Below are 20,170 nucleotides of genomic sequence, written 5' to 3' on the forward strand. Positions count from 1 at the left end.
TATGGCCCTCATGCATTCTACTTTATTGCCATGTATTTTTTGGTCCTTAATACAAAGCTATTTCCCCCATCTAAATTAACATTATAGTAGAAGATTTTAATTTGAAATGGTGCCTTGGTTTAGGGCAAACAAAAATTGAGGAAAATAATGCAATAGGGGAATTACTGGGTTAAAGTCTTCAGCAGCTTGATTATACTAATGAAGGACTACAAGTCCTGTTATGAACATTTAGAAAAAAAAGGCAAATATAACTAGAAAATTATTGGTTATTTATCAATTCTATGAATGAAAAAGAAAGAACAGAATTGGTAGTAAGAAGTCTTATAAGTAAATTTATTTCAAAGTCAGATTGGGTGATTAAAACCCATAATCATAACTGCGAGGCCCCAAATTGTGGTTTATTGCTATTACTTTGTACATTTTTCTCTTTGCTTCTCATTTGTGTTTTTAATCAATTAATTATGAATAAAGCAAAAATATTTACCATAAAACTTTGATTGACCAATGTTTTCCAATCTGTGCAACAATTTCTTTTATTCTTAGTAGTAAAATAAAATATTTACAGAAAAATAAACTATGTAAGGAAATGATACTTTATTGCCACAAACCAAGTCATTAAATTTCCTAGTTGTTCATAGTTTGGAATAAATCAGAGAACGGTTCAGAAAACACTATCCTAGGATTATCTCAGGACACTTGGAATCCATCTTTATTCTGCCATGTGAACAAATGATTTATTGCTCAATAGCTGCTCAGTTTTGCTGTCTGTGCATGAGAATTATAATTTTAAAGATTCACATTAGATATTTTGGAGATGTTTTCTAATCTCTGGCTGAGATAATTGCTAATTGAAAGGAGACTAAGGAATACAGTGGCCATATGTTCCTCATGTTTTACTCCTTTACTGGCTCATATAACTATTACAATGATATGCCTGGATATCAGTATTCAAGTCTTATCAAAGAATCACCGACAATTGTACAACTTTGTCAGCAATAAATTATATTAAGCTCCAATATGAATAATATTATGTAATTTATAAGCTAGTAATCAAAGATAGTGTCATTTATTTCATTCAAAATCATATTGAATGAACACAGTATACATTTTTGTAGAATTCAGGACTGGTAAAAGTATTTCTTGATGAACTAGTTGTCTTTTCTAATTCCACCATGAGAGTTATTCCTTTTCTTTCTCACCTTGAATTCAGAATACTCAGAGATAAGGTTTTTGATTAACAGTAGCAGCTTTTCTTAGCCTCAGTTTCTCTTTGAAACTGTTATTTCTATCCTACCTTTTACATTCTTCCTTCTCCTCAACATTGCCTTTTTATTCAATTAATTCTCCTTCTTATTTAAGTCACTTCATTATATGTTTATCTTTTGCCATAGCTGCTTCAAATCCTTTGAAGAGTTTCCTATTTTCTGTGCTTTCTAAAGAGGTGACTAGCTAATATGAAAAACTTATTTCTGTTAATGTGTAAGGATTAAAATATAAAGTGGGAAGTGTTGCCTTCTGGATACAACAGATTATCTTCTCAAATTTAAAAGTAAATTTGGAAATTTTAGGCCAAAAAGAAAGAAAAAAATGCAAATAGGACCACTGGGGATGCTTTGAGGGTAGTTCTTTAGAGCTCACAGTAGTACCTGTCCTATGATAGATGATGTTAGAGCCCAAAGGAACCATAGAAATTTTGTAGAGCAACTCCCTCATTTCCTGAATTATACCTATAAGAAAATGAAGTTCAGTTCTAGCATAAGGATAGATACATAGATCACTGGACTAGAATGAGACTACAGAAACAAATCTTTGTATACAGGGTCAATTGATTTCAATAAAGGTGCCCAAAAAATTCAACAATGAAAGACTAGTCTTTTCAACAAATGGTGCAGAAAAAACTGGATTATCTACATGTAACAAATGAATTCAGACGCTTTTCTCACTCCATCTGCAAAAAATAACACGAAATGGATTGCAGACGTAAATATAGAGCTAAATACATTAGGAGAAAATATTGGAATAAATCTTTGTGATCTTGGGTTAAGTAAAACCTCCTTAGATATGACAACAAACATAAGCAACAACAAAATAAATAAATTGGAGTTCATCAAAATTAAAAACTTTGTGTTTTAAAGGATACTGTTAAGAGAGTAAAAGGCAATTCCACAAAATTGAGAATTATTTGCAAACCATATATCTGACAAGGAACTTGCATTTAGAATATATATTTTTTAAAACTCTTACAACTCAATAACAAATAGACAAATAGCTCAATTTGAAAATAGACAAATCATCTGAATAGATATTTCTTCTAAAAAGATAAACTAGTGTTCAATATACAAATAAAAGAAGACCAATACCATTAGCCACCTGGGAAATGCAAATCGAAACCACAATCAGATACCACTTTATACCCACTAGGGCAGTAATAACCGAAAAGACGGGTAATTATAAGCATTGGCAAGGATGTGGAGAGATGTGGACACTCACATACAGCTGGTGGAATATAAGTGCTGCAGAAACTTTGGAAAATAGTCTGGCACTTCCTCCAAAAGTTAGCTATAAAGTTAACAGACCACCTAGCAATTCCACTTCTATATATATACCCAAGAGATGTGAAAACATATGTCCCCATGCAATCTTGTACACAAATATTCGCAACAGCATTATTTAAAATAGCCAAAAAAGTAGAAACAACCAAAATGTTTAGCTGATGAACAAATTACCCAAATATGGTATATTCATACAGTGGAATACTTTCTATACTAGAGAAGCTGTAGAAAAAGGAGAGAGATGGGGATCAGCAGGTCAGTAAAACATACAACATTTTACCAGTTAAGTTTACTGTTTTATATGGGTGTGGTTTGTGTGCCTCAAAACAATTACAGCAGTAACATTAAAGACAACTGATCACAGATCATCATAACAGAAATGTTTGAAGAAGTTTGAAATACTGTGAGAATTACTAAAATATGACACAGAGACATGAAGTGAATACACACTGTTGGAAAAATGATGCTGGTATGCATTCTTTATATGGTGTTGTCACACACTTTTAATTTGTGAAAAACCCAGTATCTTTGAAGGGCAGTAAAGCAAAGCACACTAAAGTGAGGTATGCCTGTACTGAACTCAAGTCCCAGCGGGCACCTAAAAGTGAGATAGGAAGTGTGATCCATGGAGAGTTGTGTTACATTCCAGAAGAACTACCTGAGTTCCTAACTTACACCGACAAAAATCCCAAAAACATTTAGGAATGGACACTAAGGGTGTGGGATAATGGTGAAAAGAACATGAAGTTATGAATCAGGCTGAATTTATTGATATGAGCTCACTCTGCAGATATTTAATACTGCACTTAATAATGCAGCTTGGGGGACTGGAAAGAGTTCTAGCAGTTTGGTTGCTTGGTTGACTGAAACATGGACCAAAAGGTGGTCCACAGTGAGTGAATTAGAAATGCTAGGCATGCCTCAGTTTAACACAGAGAAAGAGGTTCAAGGGCTTGGAGAGACTGGAATGTTAGAGTTGATTTGTCATTTAAGGCGTACTCACACACACTGGAAGGGTCCAGAAGTTGTACTTTCTACCCATATTGTTAGAAACAGATTTGTGAGGAGAGACACAGCATCCTTGAAGAGCTCTAGGACCACTCTTCTCTGCAGACCAGAACTTAAATGGGAATAGCAGTAACTGAATTAGGAAATCTAAATGCAATTGGAGTAACTGGGTTTCAGGGTGGCAGGGGCCAAGTGGCAGCACTTGACTGGCAAAAGCAAGCAGCAATCAGAATAGTCAGATTCAATGGAGACCTATGGTACCGGCTAGTGTTTTAGGATTATGGTGTTTCTAAAAGTGAAAAATAGAAAGCCTACTAAATCTTACTTGACTTATACAAGCAGAAAAGTTCTTAGTTAAACAAATGTCTAATCTACATCATAAAAACAGAGTCATGGTCCCTTAATCAATTTTCAGACTAGAGCCAGTTTATGGACTCAGAACCCCTTGCATAAAGGGGAGGTCAAGTCCTCTTGAGAAAAGGCCCTGGTAGAGTCCCCCAAAATGTTTACTGTTAATCTTTCTCCAAGCCTTCCACAAAAGGACCTTCAGCTGTTTGCCAGAATAACTGTGCATTGGAAATCAGACCTTTCATGGACTAATGGCCCTGAACTGACACTAATTACAAAAGCCCTAAAACATAACTGTAGTCCACAGTCAGAGTACAGGCTTATGGAGGTCAGGTGATTAGTGGAGTTTTAGCTCAGTTCCATCTCACAGTGGATCCAGTGGGTCCGTGAACCCAGCCTATGTTTCTTTCCTCATATCTGGAATGTATATTGCTTAAGCAAATTAATACATCCCCTGGTACCTGGTATGCAGCTACTGATCTAGCAAATGCCTTTTCTGCATACCTCTCAATAAGAACAACTAGGATCAATTTGCTTTCAGCTGGCAAGGCCAGCAATATAGCTTCACTGTTCTAGATCAGGAGGAAGTTAGTTCTCTGCTGCTATGTCATAATTTAGTTTGCGGGAGTCTTTATCACCTTTCCCTTCCAAAAGATATCACACTGATCTGTTACACTGATGACATTATGCTGATTGACATTATAGTGAGCAAGAAGTAGCAACTACTTTGGTAAGACATTTACATGTCAGAGAGTGGAAAATAAACCTGACAAAGATTCAAGAAAATTCAGTGAAAGTTCTAGAGGTCAGTATGTGTAGCATGTGAGATATCCCTTCTAAGGTAAAGGATAAGTTGATGCACCTGCCTCACCTTCAACCATAAATGAGGAACAATGCCTAGTGGGCCTCTTTGGATTTTGGAGGCAACATATTCCTTATCCGAGTATGTTACTCTGGTCCATTTACTGAGTATCCTAAAAGCTGCTGGTTTTCAGTGGGGGCCAGAAAAAGAAGAGACTCTGCAACAGGTCTAGGTTGCTGTACAAGCGGCTCTGTCATTTGGGCCTTATGATCCAGTAGATCCAATGGTGCTTGAAGTGTCAGTGGTAGACAGGGATGCTGGCTGGAGCCTTTCATGGGCTCCTCTTGGTGAATCCTTAGGATTTTGGAACAAAGGATTATTTCCGATATAAGTGTGGATCCTTAGGATTTTGGAACAAAGCCCCGATATTTTCTGTGGATAACTACTCTCCTTTTGAGAAACAGTTCTTAGCTTGCTACTGGGCCTTAGTAGAGACTTAATCCTTAACCATACACTATTTGACCTGAGCTTCCCATCATGAACTGAGTGTTGTCTTACCTGCAAAGCCATGAAGTTGGGCCTGCACAGCAGCACTCCATCATCAAATGGAAGTGCTTTGTATGAGGTTAGGTCAAATCAGGCCCTTGGCACAAGTAAGTTACGTGAAAAGAAGAGGCCTAAATGTCTTCCTGACGCCCACTTCTGTTACAGGACCTTCTCTCTCCCACCTGCTTCTGTGGCCTCATGGGGAGCTCCTTGTGATCAGTTAGAGAGGAAAAGAAGAATCAGGCCTGATTTACAGACGATTCTGCATAATATACAGCTACCACCTGAAAGTGGGCAGCTGCAGCACTACAGACCATCTCTAGGACATTCCATAAGGACAACGGTGAAGAAAAATCCTTCCAGTGGGCAGAACTTAAAGCAATACACCTAATTGTTCACTTTGCTTAGGAGAAAAGGCAAGACGTGTGACTGTACACTGATTCACAGACTGTGGCCAATGCTTTGCTGGATGGTCAGAGATTTGGAAGGAACATGATTGGAAATTTGGGGAAAAGGAAATTTGAGGAAGAAGTATGTGGATAGATATCTCTCAATGGGCAAAAAACCACGAAGATATTTGGATCCCATCTAAGTATTCACAAAAGGGTCACCTCAGCAAAGGAAGACTGTAATAATAACGTGGATAGAATAACCCATTCTGTAGCTACTGCTCAGCTTCTTTCTCCAGCCAACCCTGTCATTCATTGCCCAATGGGTTCATGAACCAGTGGCCATCGTGGCAAAAAAAGGGGGGGTTATGCATGGGCTCAGCAACATGGACTCTTACTCACCAAGACCAACCTGGCTACAGCCACCACTGAGTTCCTAATCTGCTAGAAGCAGAAACCAACACTGAGTCCCTGATACGTCACCAATCCTTATGGTGGCCAGACAGCTCCCTAGTGGCAGGTTGATTATATTGGATTATTTCCATCATGGAAGGGACAATGGTTTGTCCTTACGGAAGTAGGTACTTACACTGGATATATATTTTTCTTCCTGCAGACAATGCTTCTCCCAAAACTACCATCCATGAACTTACAGAGTGCTTTATCCACCGTCTTGGTATTCTACACAGCATTGCTTCTGACTAAGAAACTCACTTCACCGCAAAAGAAGTATGGCAATGGATACATGCACATAGAATTCCCTGGCCTTACCACGTTTCCTGCTGTAGCTGCTGGCTTGATAGAATGATGGAATGGGCTTTTGAAATCACAGTTGTAATGCCAGCACTTTGGGAGGCTGAGGTGGGTGGATCACTTGAGGTCAAGAGTTAGAGACCAGCCTGACAATATGGTGAAACTCTGTCTCTACTAAAAATATAAAAATTAACTGGGCATGGTGGCATGTACCTGCAGTCTCAGCTACTTGGGAGGCTGAAACAGGAGAATTGCTTGAACCCGGGAGGTAGAGGTTACAGTGAGCTGAAATCACAGCACTGCACTCCAGCCTGAGTGACAGAGCGAGACACTCTCAAAAAAAAAAAAAAAAAAGAGAAAGAAAGAAATCACAGTTGTAACATCAACTAGGTGGCAATATGTTCCAGGACTGGGGCAATGTTCTCCAGAAGGCTGTATGTCCTCTGAACCAGCATTTAATATGTGGTGCTTTCTCCCATAGCCAGAATTTAGTGGTTCAGAAATCAAGGGGTAGAAGAGGAACTGTAACTGTCCACTATTATCTCTAGTGATTCCCTAGAAAAAAATTTGCCTCCTATTCCTTCGTGTCTCTGGAGAGCCCTGATTGATATACCAATATACTGATCAATGCAGGGCTTCTTCTTTTTCTTTTCTTTCTTACCCCCAAGTCTGACCATCCAGTGTAGCTGTAATACAAGCAGTTCTGTTATATTTTCTTTTTCCAAAAATCAACATACTTTCTAGGGAAGAAAAATAATATTCAATTAAAATTAAGGTGCATACTGCAATAAAATATATCATTTTAATTTTCCATCATTATTGATAACTTGATGTTATATTTGAATGCCCTAAAGTTCCAAATTTATGCAGATACGTTTTTTTTTTAAGACGGAGTCTCACTCTGTCACGCAGGCTGGGGTGCAGTGGTGCAATCTCAGCTCACTGCAACCTCTGTCTCCCAGGTTTCAAGTGATTCTCCTGCCTCAGCCTCCCAAGTAGCTGGGACTACAGGCGCATGCCGCCATGCTCGGCTAAGTTTTTGTATTTTAGTAGTGTCAGGGTTTCACCATGTTGCCCAGGCTGGTCACAAACTCCTGAGCTCAGGCAATTCACCCATCTCAGCCTCCCAAAGTGCTGGGATCATAGGCGTGAGTCGCTGTGCTTGTCCTGCGGATACCTATGTTTATTACAGAAATACATCACTAATTTTTGCTAATGTGAAGCTAATATTTTATTTTATTTCTTATTTTTGCCTTTTTCCAAACTGTTGTGCACTTCTTCCAGATAAACATCTCCTAATATCTGCTTATTATAAGCCCTTATGGCTAGTTAGAACCTACCATTACTTTTATTACCATGGATAATATAATTTTGATTGTAGAAAGCTCATTTCAGGATGAGCTCAGAGAATACAGTGAACTACTATATCAAAGACTTTGAAAGGTTGCAATAAATAAAAAAGAGCTGTGGTAAACAATCTTCAGAAGATCATCTGTCTCAAATGCATTGTCCTGATTTCTCATGTTCCATTCACAGCTTAGTGATAAAAGGATGAATGGACCCACTGTTGATTAATTTTACTTTATATTAGGGGGGCTAGAAAATCAGACACTCATTTTCATTATTTATTGGCTTTTTTTCCTATAATAAGCATTTAGACTTTAAACAGTATAGATTTTTTGATTAGGTATTGCATATAATTTTACAATTTGTTCTCTCACTTATTAGATATTATATACACTGTTTGTAGGGAAATGTGTCTGGAACACACTGATGTGCGCTGCTGAAGATAGTTCACTGATTTGTAGTTTAGATGAGCCAACACATACAATATATTGCTATTTGGAAGTAAACCACAGAAGACCAGCAACAGTTTCTACCCAATTTAATACACCTTTTGGAGGACAGTTTGTCAGCAAACAATGCTTATGCCTCAGAAAGCTATTTATTATGAACACTCAGGATACAAACAATGGAAATGTTTTCAGTTCACATACTGTCTAGTTTCTTGGAGTTAAACAAGAAAAATGTTTGACACGGGCTTAAAGAGGATATAGGCTTTGGTAATCTTTTAGATCACAAATGTTAGGACAGTACCCTCACATGAATTATTGAATTATTTTTTTAGAAGTGCTGAAATTTTTGAAAGAATAGTCAGGACTTGGGACATATAAATTGCATTCTAATATAAATACATTATTCTTAAATTTGTTTAGCATTCCTAACAATCACCAAATAATTCACCCTCAAGATTAACTAAAAATTTTTAAGATAAGTGGTTTTGTTAACATGTAAAATATGATTAGATTCTCAAAACACACACACACACACACACACACAGACACAGAAAATGTTATCTCCAAATTTTGCAATGATTATCTTAGAGAGGGTTGACATTTTCCTAAAGTTTTTATATTTCTATTTTTTTAAAAAAGTCACTATGATGGAATGTGTGTGTTTATATTTAGAAAAAATTATAAAATCCATTTTCATATAACCATCAAAAATATATGCTATATTGGGAAATAAGAGGCTTCACATCGTATTTTAAGTGCTAAATTAAAATATACAGCAGGACATTGCTACTAAGAGACTCAAACCCACTGTCATATTTATTTTTATGTAATTTGGTGACTCTCCTCCCCTTTTCTATTTCTCATCTCCAAGAATTTCTAGTCTTACTGCAGAAAGAGACAATTGTAATAAGCTTTGATCCACAGTCAGGATTGCCATTGCCACTGCAAAATAGGCAAATTGAATTGAAGCAGCTGAAAAACCCCAGGTTTTGGTGAAGGTATGTCTCTTCTATGGCATGTTTCTTAAGGCTAGTAATGTTCTTATCTGATTGGACACATGCATAACCATGATAAGGATGTGCTTCATACATAATAATTCAATATCCCTGTGAAAAACAAACAGATGAAAACTACACAGTCATGAAGGGAACTACAAAGAAATATATTTTATATACTGAGTGAAAAAGAACTCAAGGGGATCATCCACAATGTTGGTGTGTTAGTGGTGAATTTCATCCCAAATTGCCACTTAAAGTCTTTGTTTTCTCATTAAAACATGTAAAATTCTATCCTGAATATATAAGCTAGATACAATTAGCCTATGTGTGTGTGTGTGTGTGTGTGTGTGTGTGTGTGTGTGCGCACCCACGCATACACAAAATATACACTTACATACACACAAAATTTGTAAGGGAAGACCTTGAGTGATAATTAGAGCATGGGGTCAGTCTGGCTGGCACAAATGGTGGCTCTCCCACTTACTGTTTGACTTTGTGAAGTTTGATTAACCTCTCTATGCCTCAGTTTTCTGTTTTGTAACATGAGAATTACTAGCATATTAAATTCATAAGACTGTGGTGAGGGCTAAATAGCTCCATAAATCTAGACATTTAGGATGGTGTCTGACATGCTTTGGAAAGGTCTGTCACACTTTCATAACTACAGTGAAATTCCTATTATTATCTCTGAGACTGGGATGTTACACAGGGACATCGGAACATGGAGCAGGTATTCCTTGATTATGGAGATGGGAATAACTGACTCAGATTATGCTAGAAACTGAGACATGAAAACTCAAGAAGAAATAGAGAGTGAGTTTAATGAGTGGGCACCAAAAGTTAGGCAACCTAACATTAACTGGGTGTGGCCTACAACAAGATTGCAAAAGCAAGCAAAGATTCTAAAAGCAAGAAAAAGAGAAAAACTGTTAAGTTAGTGGTCAAAACACAATCTGTACTTTAGAGTTTTGTTTCCTTTGTTCTGTTGCCATGCAGTATTTTATGATTTTGATATAAAATAGAAGTTACGTGATTTAAACTGCATGGCCTAAATAAATATTTTAAAAACAAATAAAACACATTGAAGTTCAGAATCTTTATTCTTATATTTCTTGGTACTCTACAGCAGATCTGGTTTTGTAGCTGTCATACCCTAATTAAGTTTCATTAATCACTGTGATAGCTAGTACAGTTGAGGCATGGATACTGAGAAAAATTTAAAAGATTTTCTGGAATTTATGTGAAAACCCATTAAAAAAATTAGCCTGGCATTACAGAAGACCCAAAGTTTTAAAGACTATGGTTTATTTTCAATTTTCATTTTGTTTTAAGTTTGTACTTGCATAAAATGTAACTCTCATTTTTCTGGAGGGATGGTTAGTTGTTGGTGGTTGTTATTATTTGACTGTGCATATTAGAAGTATCATTATTGTGCATTTGTCTTCCTGAGTAACATTTGAAGCTTTTAACTTCAGTTTGCAGACTGGGTTACTGGCAGCTGCTGCAGAGAGGCGTTTGGATTGCAAAGATGGCATCTGTTGACACAGGGCATTGTTTAATGCCCTATATAGACCATCCTATAGACCATCTCAGTAATACTAGTCTTTTACTTCTGAATTTTATTACCTAGTATAAAATATAGAAAAATACAAGCTATTTTTTTTCTTGATCAAGATAGGGGAAGACATACAGAAAAGATGTAAATAATGAAAGCAAAGCCCAACTTTCAGATTTGGACATACCTTTGCTAAAAACTATCGACATTTTCCCCTTGAAATTGTGGGAGTGAAAAAATGTGTGCTTCCCCAAGTCAGGAGCTGTATATTTCTCTCTCTGAAAAAATTTTTGGGCAAATGGAATCATTAAAGGAAAGAGAGGTATCTACTCTTCAGTTCTCACTCATTGACACAAACAGAAATTGCTACTGCAGTTTTTCAGAGGTGACAGCTTCTATCTTCAACGTGGGGATAAGAGGTAAATGGAGGGAGGTCATAACTCAACTCCAGGAATCTTGAAACCAAAAATGTTTTCTCAAAAAGGCATGTATAGATTCAATAAAAACCTTAGATTTTTTAGATAATAGATCTCTATTATCTTTTTCTATTCTTTTATGAGTAAACTCGTATTAGAAACGAGACCTAATGTTGGTTACCAGAGCTACAGTTCTGAGGCCAGAGAGCAAAGGAAATTAATAAAAGGGAAACACCCTAGGGAGAAACTGCATGAACTCTCAAGTGGCTAAAATTTTGTGACTAATCAGCATCCTTTTTAAATATATCATATCCATGTCTGATCTTTTTACTTAGTAGAAAAACAATACTAAGATTGCAGTTTTCACTTTCAACACAATATTTTTGTTCAATTGCAAACCAGGAGTAGTTTTAAATAAAACCACTTTCTGTATTTTCCTCAGAAGTGTCTTCATTTTCCTTATCAAACTCACAACCCAACGGTACTAAAGTCAGCAAGACCTACTGCCTAATTTACTTATACCTGTGATGAAATATAATGCCAAACATCATCCGTGGCCATTGCCCCAACTTCAAATATTCATGAGCCTCCACAGTCCAAAATGCATTAAATGTGGGCAGGTTGCCAGCAACACACAGTCTTCCTAGTGACAAGGAGCCTTCTCAGAGCAAAGGAGCAAGGTGTTAAAGACTTCAAACTAAACTTTCTTTGTAAGAGACACCCAGAAAAGAAATGCCAAATCCCATTCCCTGTTTCAGTTATGAAACATCAGTGAAACAGAGAAAATAACAGACATTCATTCATTCCTCTTTGGAACTCATTTTATTGCAACAACTTTGCTTCCTTCCTGTCTTACCATTGCACTCAAACACTTAGGATGTTATACATTAAAACTGGAAGACACTATTAATGTTTTCAAAGACAAAATGTATGACTACTAAGGAGTTAATAGCATTTAAGCCAATATGATATTGCTAATGAAGCCTGAGTGGCATGTAGAAAATACTACAAAAGCTAAGTTAAAACAGGAATAAAGAGCTATAAAGAATACATATAAAACAAATACACCTAATAATTTATATACATATACATATATATATTTTATAAACCTAATAATTTAAGTTGTCCCTCTATGTCATTTGTCATCTGGCTGCATTTGCTCTTACACCTGTGCACCTGTGCTCTCTTCCTGGAAATATTAGGCATGCAGCCAATTTCATACCCAGCCATTCCTATGGTCAGAATCAGCTATTAATGCTTTTTAATGTATATATATATCAAATCAAGTATCAACCCCAGGGCAGTGAACTACTTCTGACTGACAGAACCAACAGAAAGTTCCAGGCTAATTACTTCTAAGGAATAGTTCTCAGTGAAAAGAGTTTCCACTGACCTACTTTAGACTTACTGAGATAATTTATCAGGTAAGATAATTAAGGGAATATAAAACTGTTTCTAAAGTGAACCCAGTAACAGAAATATTTGCTGAAATTGTAAGTTGGTATTCCCAGTGCTACCAGATGGGGCTTTATTACTTTGCAATGAGTCAATTTTATATTTGACTTATTTATAAGCCATTCTTCTTATTTATAAATTATATTTGGCTGGGTGTTTTTGTGAGTCTCTTTTATGTATAAATGTAATAGTTTTGACTGTTTTCAGCCTAGACATAAAGAGAAACAATCTTTTAAGCCCTTTCTTCTTCATTTAACCTCTTCCCCATAAACAGGCACACACATCCCTTCACACAGGTGTTTCAGTCACTTTTGAAGTCCACCCTAAATAAAAGATAGCTCTATTATAGGAATGTTGTACTGGCATGTGAACAACTTGTCCTGTTGAATTTTAACCCTCTTTTGGAAGCTTAATCCTTTCCTACATTTAAGTTAATATCTGTAACTTAAAAAATATTTTGTAGCAATGGTCTTCCTTTCCTATTAAGAAAACGAAAAACTTTTCTGATTTTTTTTATAGCCTTGATGTTCCCCATATAAGAAAAATGCAAGAGAGAAACCTTGAAATGACATCATAGAACATAAACTAGGCTCTTATATTAGATTATGAGCCATCTGTTTTCTCAAAATAAAAGCATTAATATGTTGTGTCATTAGTATCATAGTTTGTCAATGCCATCTAGTTATTATTTTTCTCCTCTTATTTTATTCTCCTTCTCTTTCCCATGTTTATTAATTTTTTTATTCATCTCTAGTGTGACTTTCTTCTTAACTCAAAAACTCATCTAACTATGAAAACATAATCAGCTAACAATGTATTGACTTTTTTATTTTAGTGAAGATTTGTCTTCATCTTGAAAGTACTTGAGAATGTTGGAATAACTAGATTTAACCCTGTGGCAAAATGTAAAATATTAACTTAGGCCAGGGTTAAAGAAAGATCGGGAATTTTTCACCTTTGTCTCAGTATTGTGGAATACAGTAAGAACATTATTTCACATCAGTAGTAATTCACATCTTGTTATTACTTCATAATGCAGGATTGAGGAAATCTGTACACATAAATTTATAGTTTAGTTGGCGTTAAAAGAAAAAAAACAAAACACTAAGTTGTACTCTTTGTTGCCACACAGCATATGTAATATTTTATGTTTGAGAGAACCCGGCCATGGTGTCATCCAAAATCAATAGTGTATCAACGCTTCCTTGATTTAGTGAAGGTTCTGTTGCCTATACTATAGTCAGATCACTCCGCTATTGTTTCCTATCTTACTTTCATTCTATGCCTGGCCTCTTTCATTCTATGCTTAGTTAATTTCACTCATTGCTTCATTCCTGTGTCCTTCAGCTGTTTCCAATCTGCCCTTCATGGCCATAACTAAATACAAGATTTTAACATAGATATGTTAACATACAAAGTATGTAAATGAAAATCAATGCACTTATTTCGGCACAATTCCTTATTGCTTACATTGAACATTTCAAATACATTTTATTTAAAAGCTAGCAACTATCATCCTTGCCTTGGAAGTCTAATGATCTTCTTGGCTCCCTGCCCCTACAGCCCTCTAATCTTCACAGCCGTGGCCACTTAGCCCCCATCTGGAGGTTCAGGCTTATTCTGCATTTTGGAGCTAAGCTTGTCCCTATGCTGGGGGCATTACAAGATATCCTAGCCAAGAGCTAACTGATTTAGCATTCAGTTAGCTTTGCTGCCAGTTTCATTCTGACCTTGTAATTTATTTCTCAGATGTAGGGTACGTTTCTCTGAGCCACTTGTAACCAAGGCTTGGTTTTGTATGCCATTCCAATATCTATTCAGGCTTTCCTGTTTCAGTTCTTGATGAGCTTTTCTGATTGACACCAATTTCTCCATGACTAAAGTTCTGCCTTGTCCTCTTATTGTCCCATTTGTAACTGAATTTATTTTCTGAATTACAGTTGCCAGGCTGGGCCCTATAGACAATTGCTAGGCCTTTCTTGTGCCACTAGACTTGCCCATCTCTTCATACTGCCTCCATACCATGGATCTGAACTTTTGCAAGAATACTAGGATTAACCTTGCTCGCTTAGATGTTTTCCCACTTCCAGCTGCACACATCTGCCTAGACCAGCTCTAACCTTGCAGGTCTTAGAGAGTCACTGCAAATATGCTGCCTTCAATCTGGCCATCTCATTGTCTAGACATGACAGCAATGACATATTGTTTCAATTGCATTTTGGTTGAATTGTTATGCTAACAAGCTTTAGTTATTTTCACCTACTATCTTCATCTTGATCCTGCCACTTTAATAATTTAAAACTCAGTTTCCTCTTTGTAAAGTAAAATAATAATGGAATCTACCTCCTCTGGCTGTTTTGAAGATAACTGAGAAATAAAGTATACAAATGGATAAAGCCCACTGTAAGCAATGTATAATTTTTAGCTGCTCTTAAAAGCTCATGTCTTAAATATCTGTACTTGGAAAGTAGAGCAATAGCACTTAAAGAATGTTCATCAAAAAGATAAGGAACTAGAAAAATTAAAATTCTTCAAAAAAGATAGAGACTCATGTCAATTGTTTTAAAGTGAAATAATTGACAAGATAATTAATAGCTTAAAAATGATGCTGAACTACAGATGCAGTCACCAACAAACGTTAGAAAGAAAATATTTTAAGGATATATTTCCTATTTGTGTGTCTTAATCTTATGACTGCAGAAGAGCCCTAAAGCGTTTAGGAAGGAGAAAGATTCTTTGAATTAGTCATTTATTTTAGAATAGTATTTCCATAATCATCCTGGGAGTTACAGAAAAGTAAAATTTTAAGTCCTTCTTCTCTGAAATTCTGATTCATTAATTTCGGGTATGAACTAAATAACTGGTATGTTTTTAAAAAATCCCCAAAGTATTTCTGGAAATCTCTCAGTTTTGGAAACCACATATTCATCAACCATTAAGATGCCTAGGATGCTTTACAAAAACACACATTTGTTTACCTCAAGATGGTCAAACCAGTGTATAGACTCTCTCACTTGGCTCCCAGCTGCCCATTGGCCATAGGTATTTGACAGGTATGAAAACTCTACTGATGTCTGCTTTTACTAATAAATGTTTATTTCACTTGGCTATTCAAAGACAGTGTTTATCTGTAAGTACGTAGTTTACCCTAAGAACCACCATTTGTTCAGATAGAATTTTCACTTAAAAAAACATTTTAAGTGCAGACCGTTTTTCTATTGTTAGATAATCTTGTCTTAATTTTTATTTTCTTCATTTTCCTTAGATGAATTTTCCCTTCTACTCACAAAAGTTTGATTAAAATGATGGTTAACTGATGTAGGCAAGCACAGTCTGCATACTGAAGAAAATAAAGAGCACCCAGATGTTTTCCTGAGAGGGGTGAGGTATATGTAAAAAAGAAAAAGAGGGAAATAATAATAATAAGATGACAACAAAGGAGAAGAAAAAGAGGAGAAGGAGGAAGACAGGGAGGAAAAGGAAGAGGAGGAAAAGAAGAAGAGGAAGAAGTGGAAGAGGAGGAGGGCGAGGAGCAGAAGAAAAGAGGAGAGGAATGAAAAAGAGGCTGCTTCTTTTCACTATCATGACACAAAGAACTCCCTCAGAAGTCTATTATTCACTCTTCATGTGCTTAGGGTGGAACCAATACAGTAGAAGGCTAAAATGTTGGCACCCATTCAAAATAATAAGTACTATTCATTATTTGACGAACATATCTTTATAAGAGTAGCTACTCCATCATCTTAGAAGTCAGATTAGCGACTGGAATGATCTGAATATTGGTGTCCCCCTCCCCAGATTCATATGCTGAAATCTTAACCCCCAAGATGATAGTACTGGGAGGTAGGACCTTTGGGAGGTGATTAGGTTATGGGGCTGGAGCCTTCATGAATGGGATTAGTGACCTTATTAAAACAGTCTCCAGAGACCTTCCTTGCCCTTTTGCCATGTGAAGCCTCAGTGAGAAGAAGCCTACTTTAAGAGAAAGTTAGCTTTTATCAGACACTAAATCTGCCTTGATCTTGAACTTCTCAGCCTTCAGAATGATGAGAAACATATTTCTTTTGTTTATAAGCCACCCAGTTTATGGTATTTTTATAGAAACCCAAACAGACTAAGTCTGATCATCTATTGCTTTCTGATGATGCCTTTTAAAATGAGATAGGGTCTCACTCTGTGGCCCAGGCTGGAACACAATGGCATCATCACAGCTCACTGTAGCCTCAACTTCCTGTGCTCAAGTGATGCTCCCATCTCAGCCTCCTGAGTAGCTGGAACTACAGGCTAGTGTGACCATATCCAGCTAATTTAGATTTTTTTGGTAGAGATGTGGGTCTTCCTTTGTGCCCAGGCTTGTCTCAAACTCTTGGCCTCAAGTGATCCTCTTGTCTTGGCTTCCCAAAATGCTGGCATACAGGCTTGCTGGGAGTACAGTCTTGAGCCGTCGTACCTAGCCTTGATGATACTTCTTGAAAGATATTCTAGTACATAAGACTCCCTGCCCCCATATCCTAACACTGACAGTTTTAGGGGGCTTCAATGATATTTTAGTGTATGTTACAAGTAATGCCATGGATAGCTGCATGGCTGGCCCACTTCTTAATCCAGTTCCAGAAATTCCTTGCTGTTATTATAGCCCTCATTTTTTTTTCACTTGGGAACTGAATAAGAAAATAAAAATGCAGACAATGTATTCTGTTTCAGAATGGTTGATGGCAATAAAAAGAAATTAATCACTGTCATTATTTTGTCTAAAAGAATAAAAACAGCATATTACCAGACATCCTCGGCATCTTCATCACATTCTGCACCAAACTGGCAAATATCACAGGTGGATGTCTCCTTTTGACTAGTTTCTCCAGAGCCTTCATGGACTGTAGAACAGAAAAAGAGTAAAAGGAATTCAGATAAGTGTGCATTATATCTACAACTCTAGGACAATTCTTTATTAAAGCTGCTACTTTCGCAATGGACCTGTCTGCTATTGGAGCTTCATAAGAATGTCATAATATGCCACTCTCTTCTTCCTCCATCTCACGGACAACTCTAACAATAATATGTCTCCCACTGATATGCAGTGAACATGTTTGCATTTTGCATGCAAAATAAAGCAAACGTGGGTTTACTGGATTTATCAAAATTTTAGCCAATAAGTAGATGATATACAAGTTATTTAGTTAAAAGGGATTCAATCTGTCACCTCTCTGGGGAAAAGATCTACTGTTTATTTTACTGAAAAATATTTAGCATTTTTTATTTCCAAATTTTGGACTTTTTCATTCAAAAAAGTTTTCATGTATAATTTTAAAAAATTTAGATGAGCATCCCTGATTTATTAGTGATGCTCACATTTTTCTCTCAAACTGTTAAGTGCTTACAAGAAAAAATATATTGATTATAAGTTTTTAGAAGATAGCTTTTAGTTGTTTTTTACTGCCATTTATTGAATCTCACATAAATATTGCATAGAGCTAATCACAGTGATTCCTTTTTAGAGGGGTATAAACACATTTTATTTAAAAAAATACATTGAGTCACTGATGATGATGATGATTACTGTCATCATCATCCTTTTTTCCTTCTAAATTACAAGTACAAAAATAGGCAAGATGTCACCTAAAGGTAGGCTTTTAAAATCAGGATACAACAGTGTACATTGAGAAAAAGTTTTTATTTATTTTTTTTTGAGATGGAGTTTCGCTCTTGTTACCCAGGCTGGAGTGCAATGGCACGATCTTGGCTCACCGCAACCTCCGCCTCCTGGGTTCAGGCAATTCTCCTGCCTCAGCCTCCTGAGTCGCTGGGATTACAGGCATGCGCCACCGTGCCCAGCAAATTTTTTGTATTTTTAGTAGAGACGGGGTTTCACCATGTTGACCAGGATGGTCTCGATCTGTTGACCGCGTGATCCACCCACCTCGGCCTCCCAAAGTGCTGGGATTACAGGCTTGAGCCACCGTGCCCGGCCGAGAAAAAGTTTCTAGTATTTTGAGTGCTAGAAATGAGCAACACTTTCAAGGTGAATTACCTGTTTACCCAGTTAAACAAAGTTGAAACAAAAAGTAGCTTCATTATACAATGAAAAATTGGAACCAACTAACTACTGCATAGATAATATAATTCCATACACAGATCATACACTTAAAAACAGATGTTTAAATCAAGGGAATCTTCAGGAAGTGCACTTCTGCAAACTGTAACATATTTTCAACAGAAAAGAAAAAAGAAACATAAGCAATTAAGCCCATCATTTTTTCCTGTCTTTATGAACATTTTTACCAATTTATTATCATGCACCTTGAATTTGTTGAATCCAATCTTATTTTGTTTTAATATGGTGTTTTCTCATCATTTATTCTTTGTTTACTAACGAGTTTTTAATATTTATAAAATCAAAGATCTTTATTTTTCTTTAGTTTACTGCTGTGCAGATGAGTAATTTGATTTATTCAAAAAAGGACAAAAAGACACATTTAGGAGAGTTCTCCATTTTATAACTCTTCCAAAAAAGGTAAAGGGATTTATTTTTTCTAAAACATTTTTTCCCCATGCTTGATAGTCTATATTTTAAAAGAGTATGAATGAAACAGGTCAATTTCAATTGCAAAAGTATCGATAGTATAGTTTTCAATTTGGATGTCCTAAAAAAAAGTATCCTCCTGAAAAAGAAGAAATTTTAGACTCTGATAAAATAGACAGCACTTATCTTATTATCCACTCTATTACTTTAATATAGGCAAGACCATTAGAGTGGACCATGGGGATAAGAGGGAAGCTGGGCCTCCTCTCAGGGGAGACTGAACAGCTGAGGTCGGTCTCTTTATTACTTTCTTATTATTAATGCAACACAGAAGCTGCTAATGGGAGAAAGCCTTTTAGTGTTAGCAAGATTAGCAACTTCCAGACTAAAACTTCCCATTACTCAGGAAAGATAGGAACACAATGGCAAGGACCTTAATGAACAGTGATAGCCACTTAGAGGCAGCCCCATTTTCTTCAGCAGTTGAGATCTTTGGTAAGGGATCGACTGGAGGTCATCCAGGGATAAATTTTGCTATCTCAGCAGGACTAATAATAATATTTCTACCAGAAGTCACGTTACATGGTAAAATGAACATGTTTGGAAATTCTCTGATAAGGAGAAGTAAATTCAAAAGAAGCAGTAGCAATCCCCCATCGATAAGTATTGTGTGAATGAAGTGCCTTTCTATGAAGTCATCCACAAAGAAAAATAAAATAAAACCTTTCCATATTACTGGAAGCATAGGCTTGCACCTTTGTATAATAGTAAACAAACAACTAACCTCAGTGCGCAACTTTCACTTAACTTTGTATACAGTGATTCTTAAATAGGGTCTGGTTCAGAGGCCTTATTGGATTTTGTTTGTTAATTTATTGTTGTTGTTTTAAATAAAAATGCCATGAGATATCCTTGGAGGTACTGAATTAGGCTTAGTTTGGGTCTTGAGTATGCCTATTCTGAAACCAGACTATCTCTGAGGAAGAATCTCTGCCCTCAACAATACCAAGAAGCGTTCATCTGTTCAGAGAA

The 20,170-nt window shown here is 36.4% G+C and overlaps 1 protein-coding gene across 1 annotated transcript in view; it reads right to left on the reverse strand.

Moving 5' to 3' along the window:
* TMEFF2 (transmembrane protein with EGF like and two follistatin like domains 2) overlaps positions 1 to 20,170 on the reverse strand; it is a 248,993-nt gene that overhangs the window by 94,671 nt on the left and 134,152 nt on the right. The window contains exon 5 of the mRNA XM_002749577.6: positions 17,396 to 17,492. Within this exon, the coding sequence (XP_002749623.1) occupies positions 17,396 to 17,492 (97 nt within the window). The remainder of the gene's footprint in view (positions 1 to 17,395; positions 17,493 to 20,170) is intronic.

Source organism: Callithrix jacchus, chromosome 6 (genome assembly GCF_049354715.1).
Source record: "Callithrix jacchus isolate 240 chromosome 6, calJac240_pri, whole genome shotgun sequence".
Classification (NCBI taxonomy): domain Eukaryota; kingdom Metazoa; phylum Chordata; class Mammalia; order Primates; family Cebidae; genus Callithrix; species Callithrix jacchus.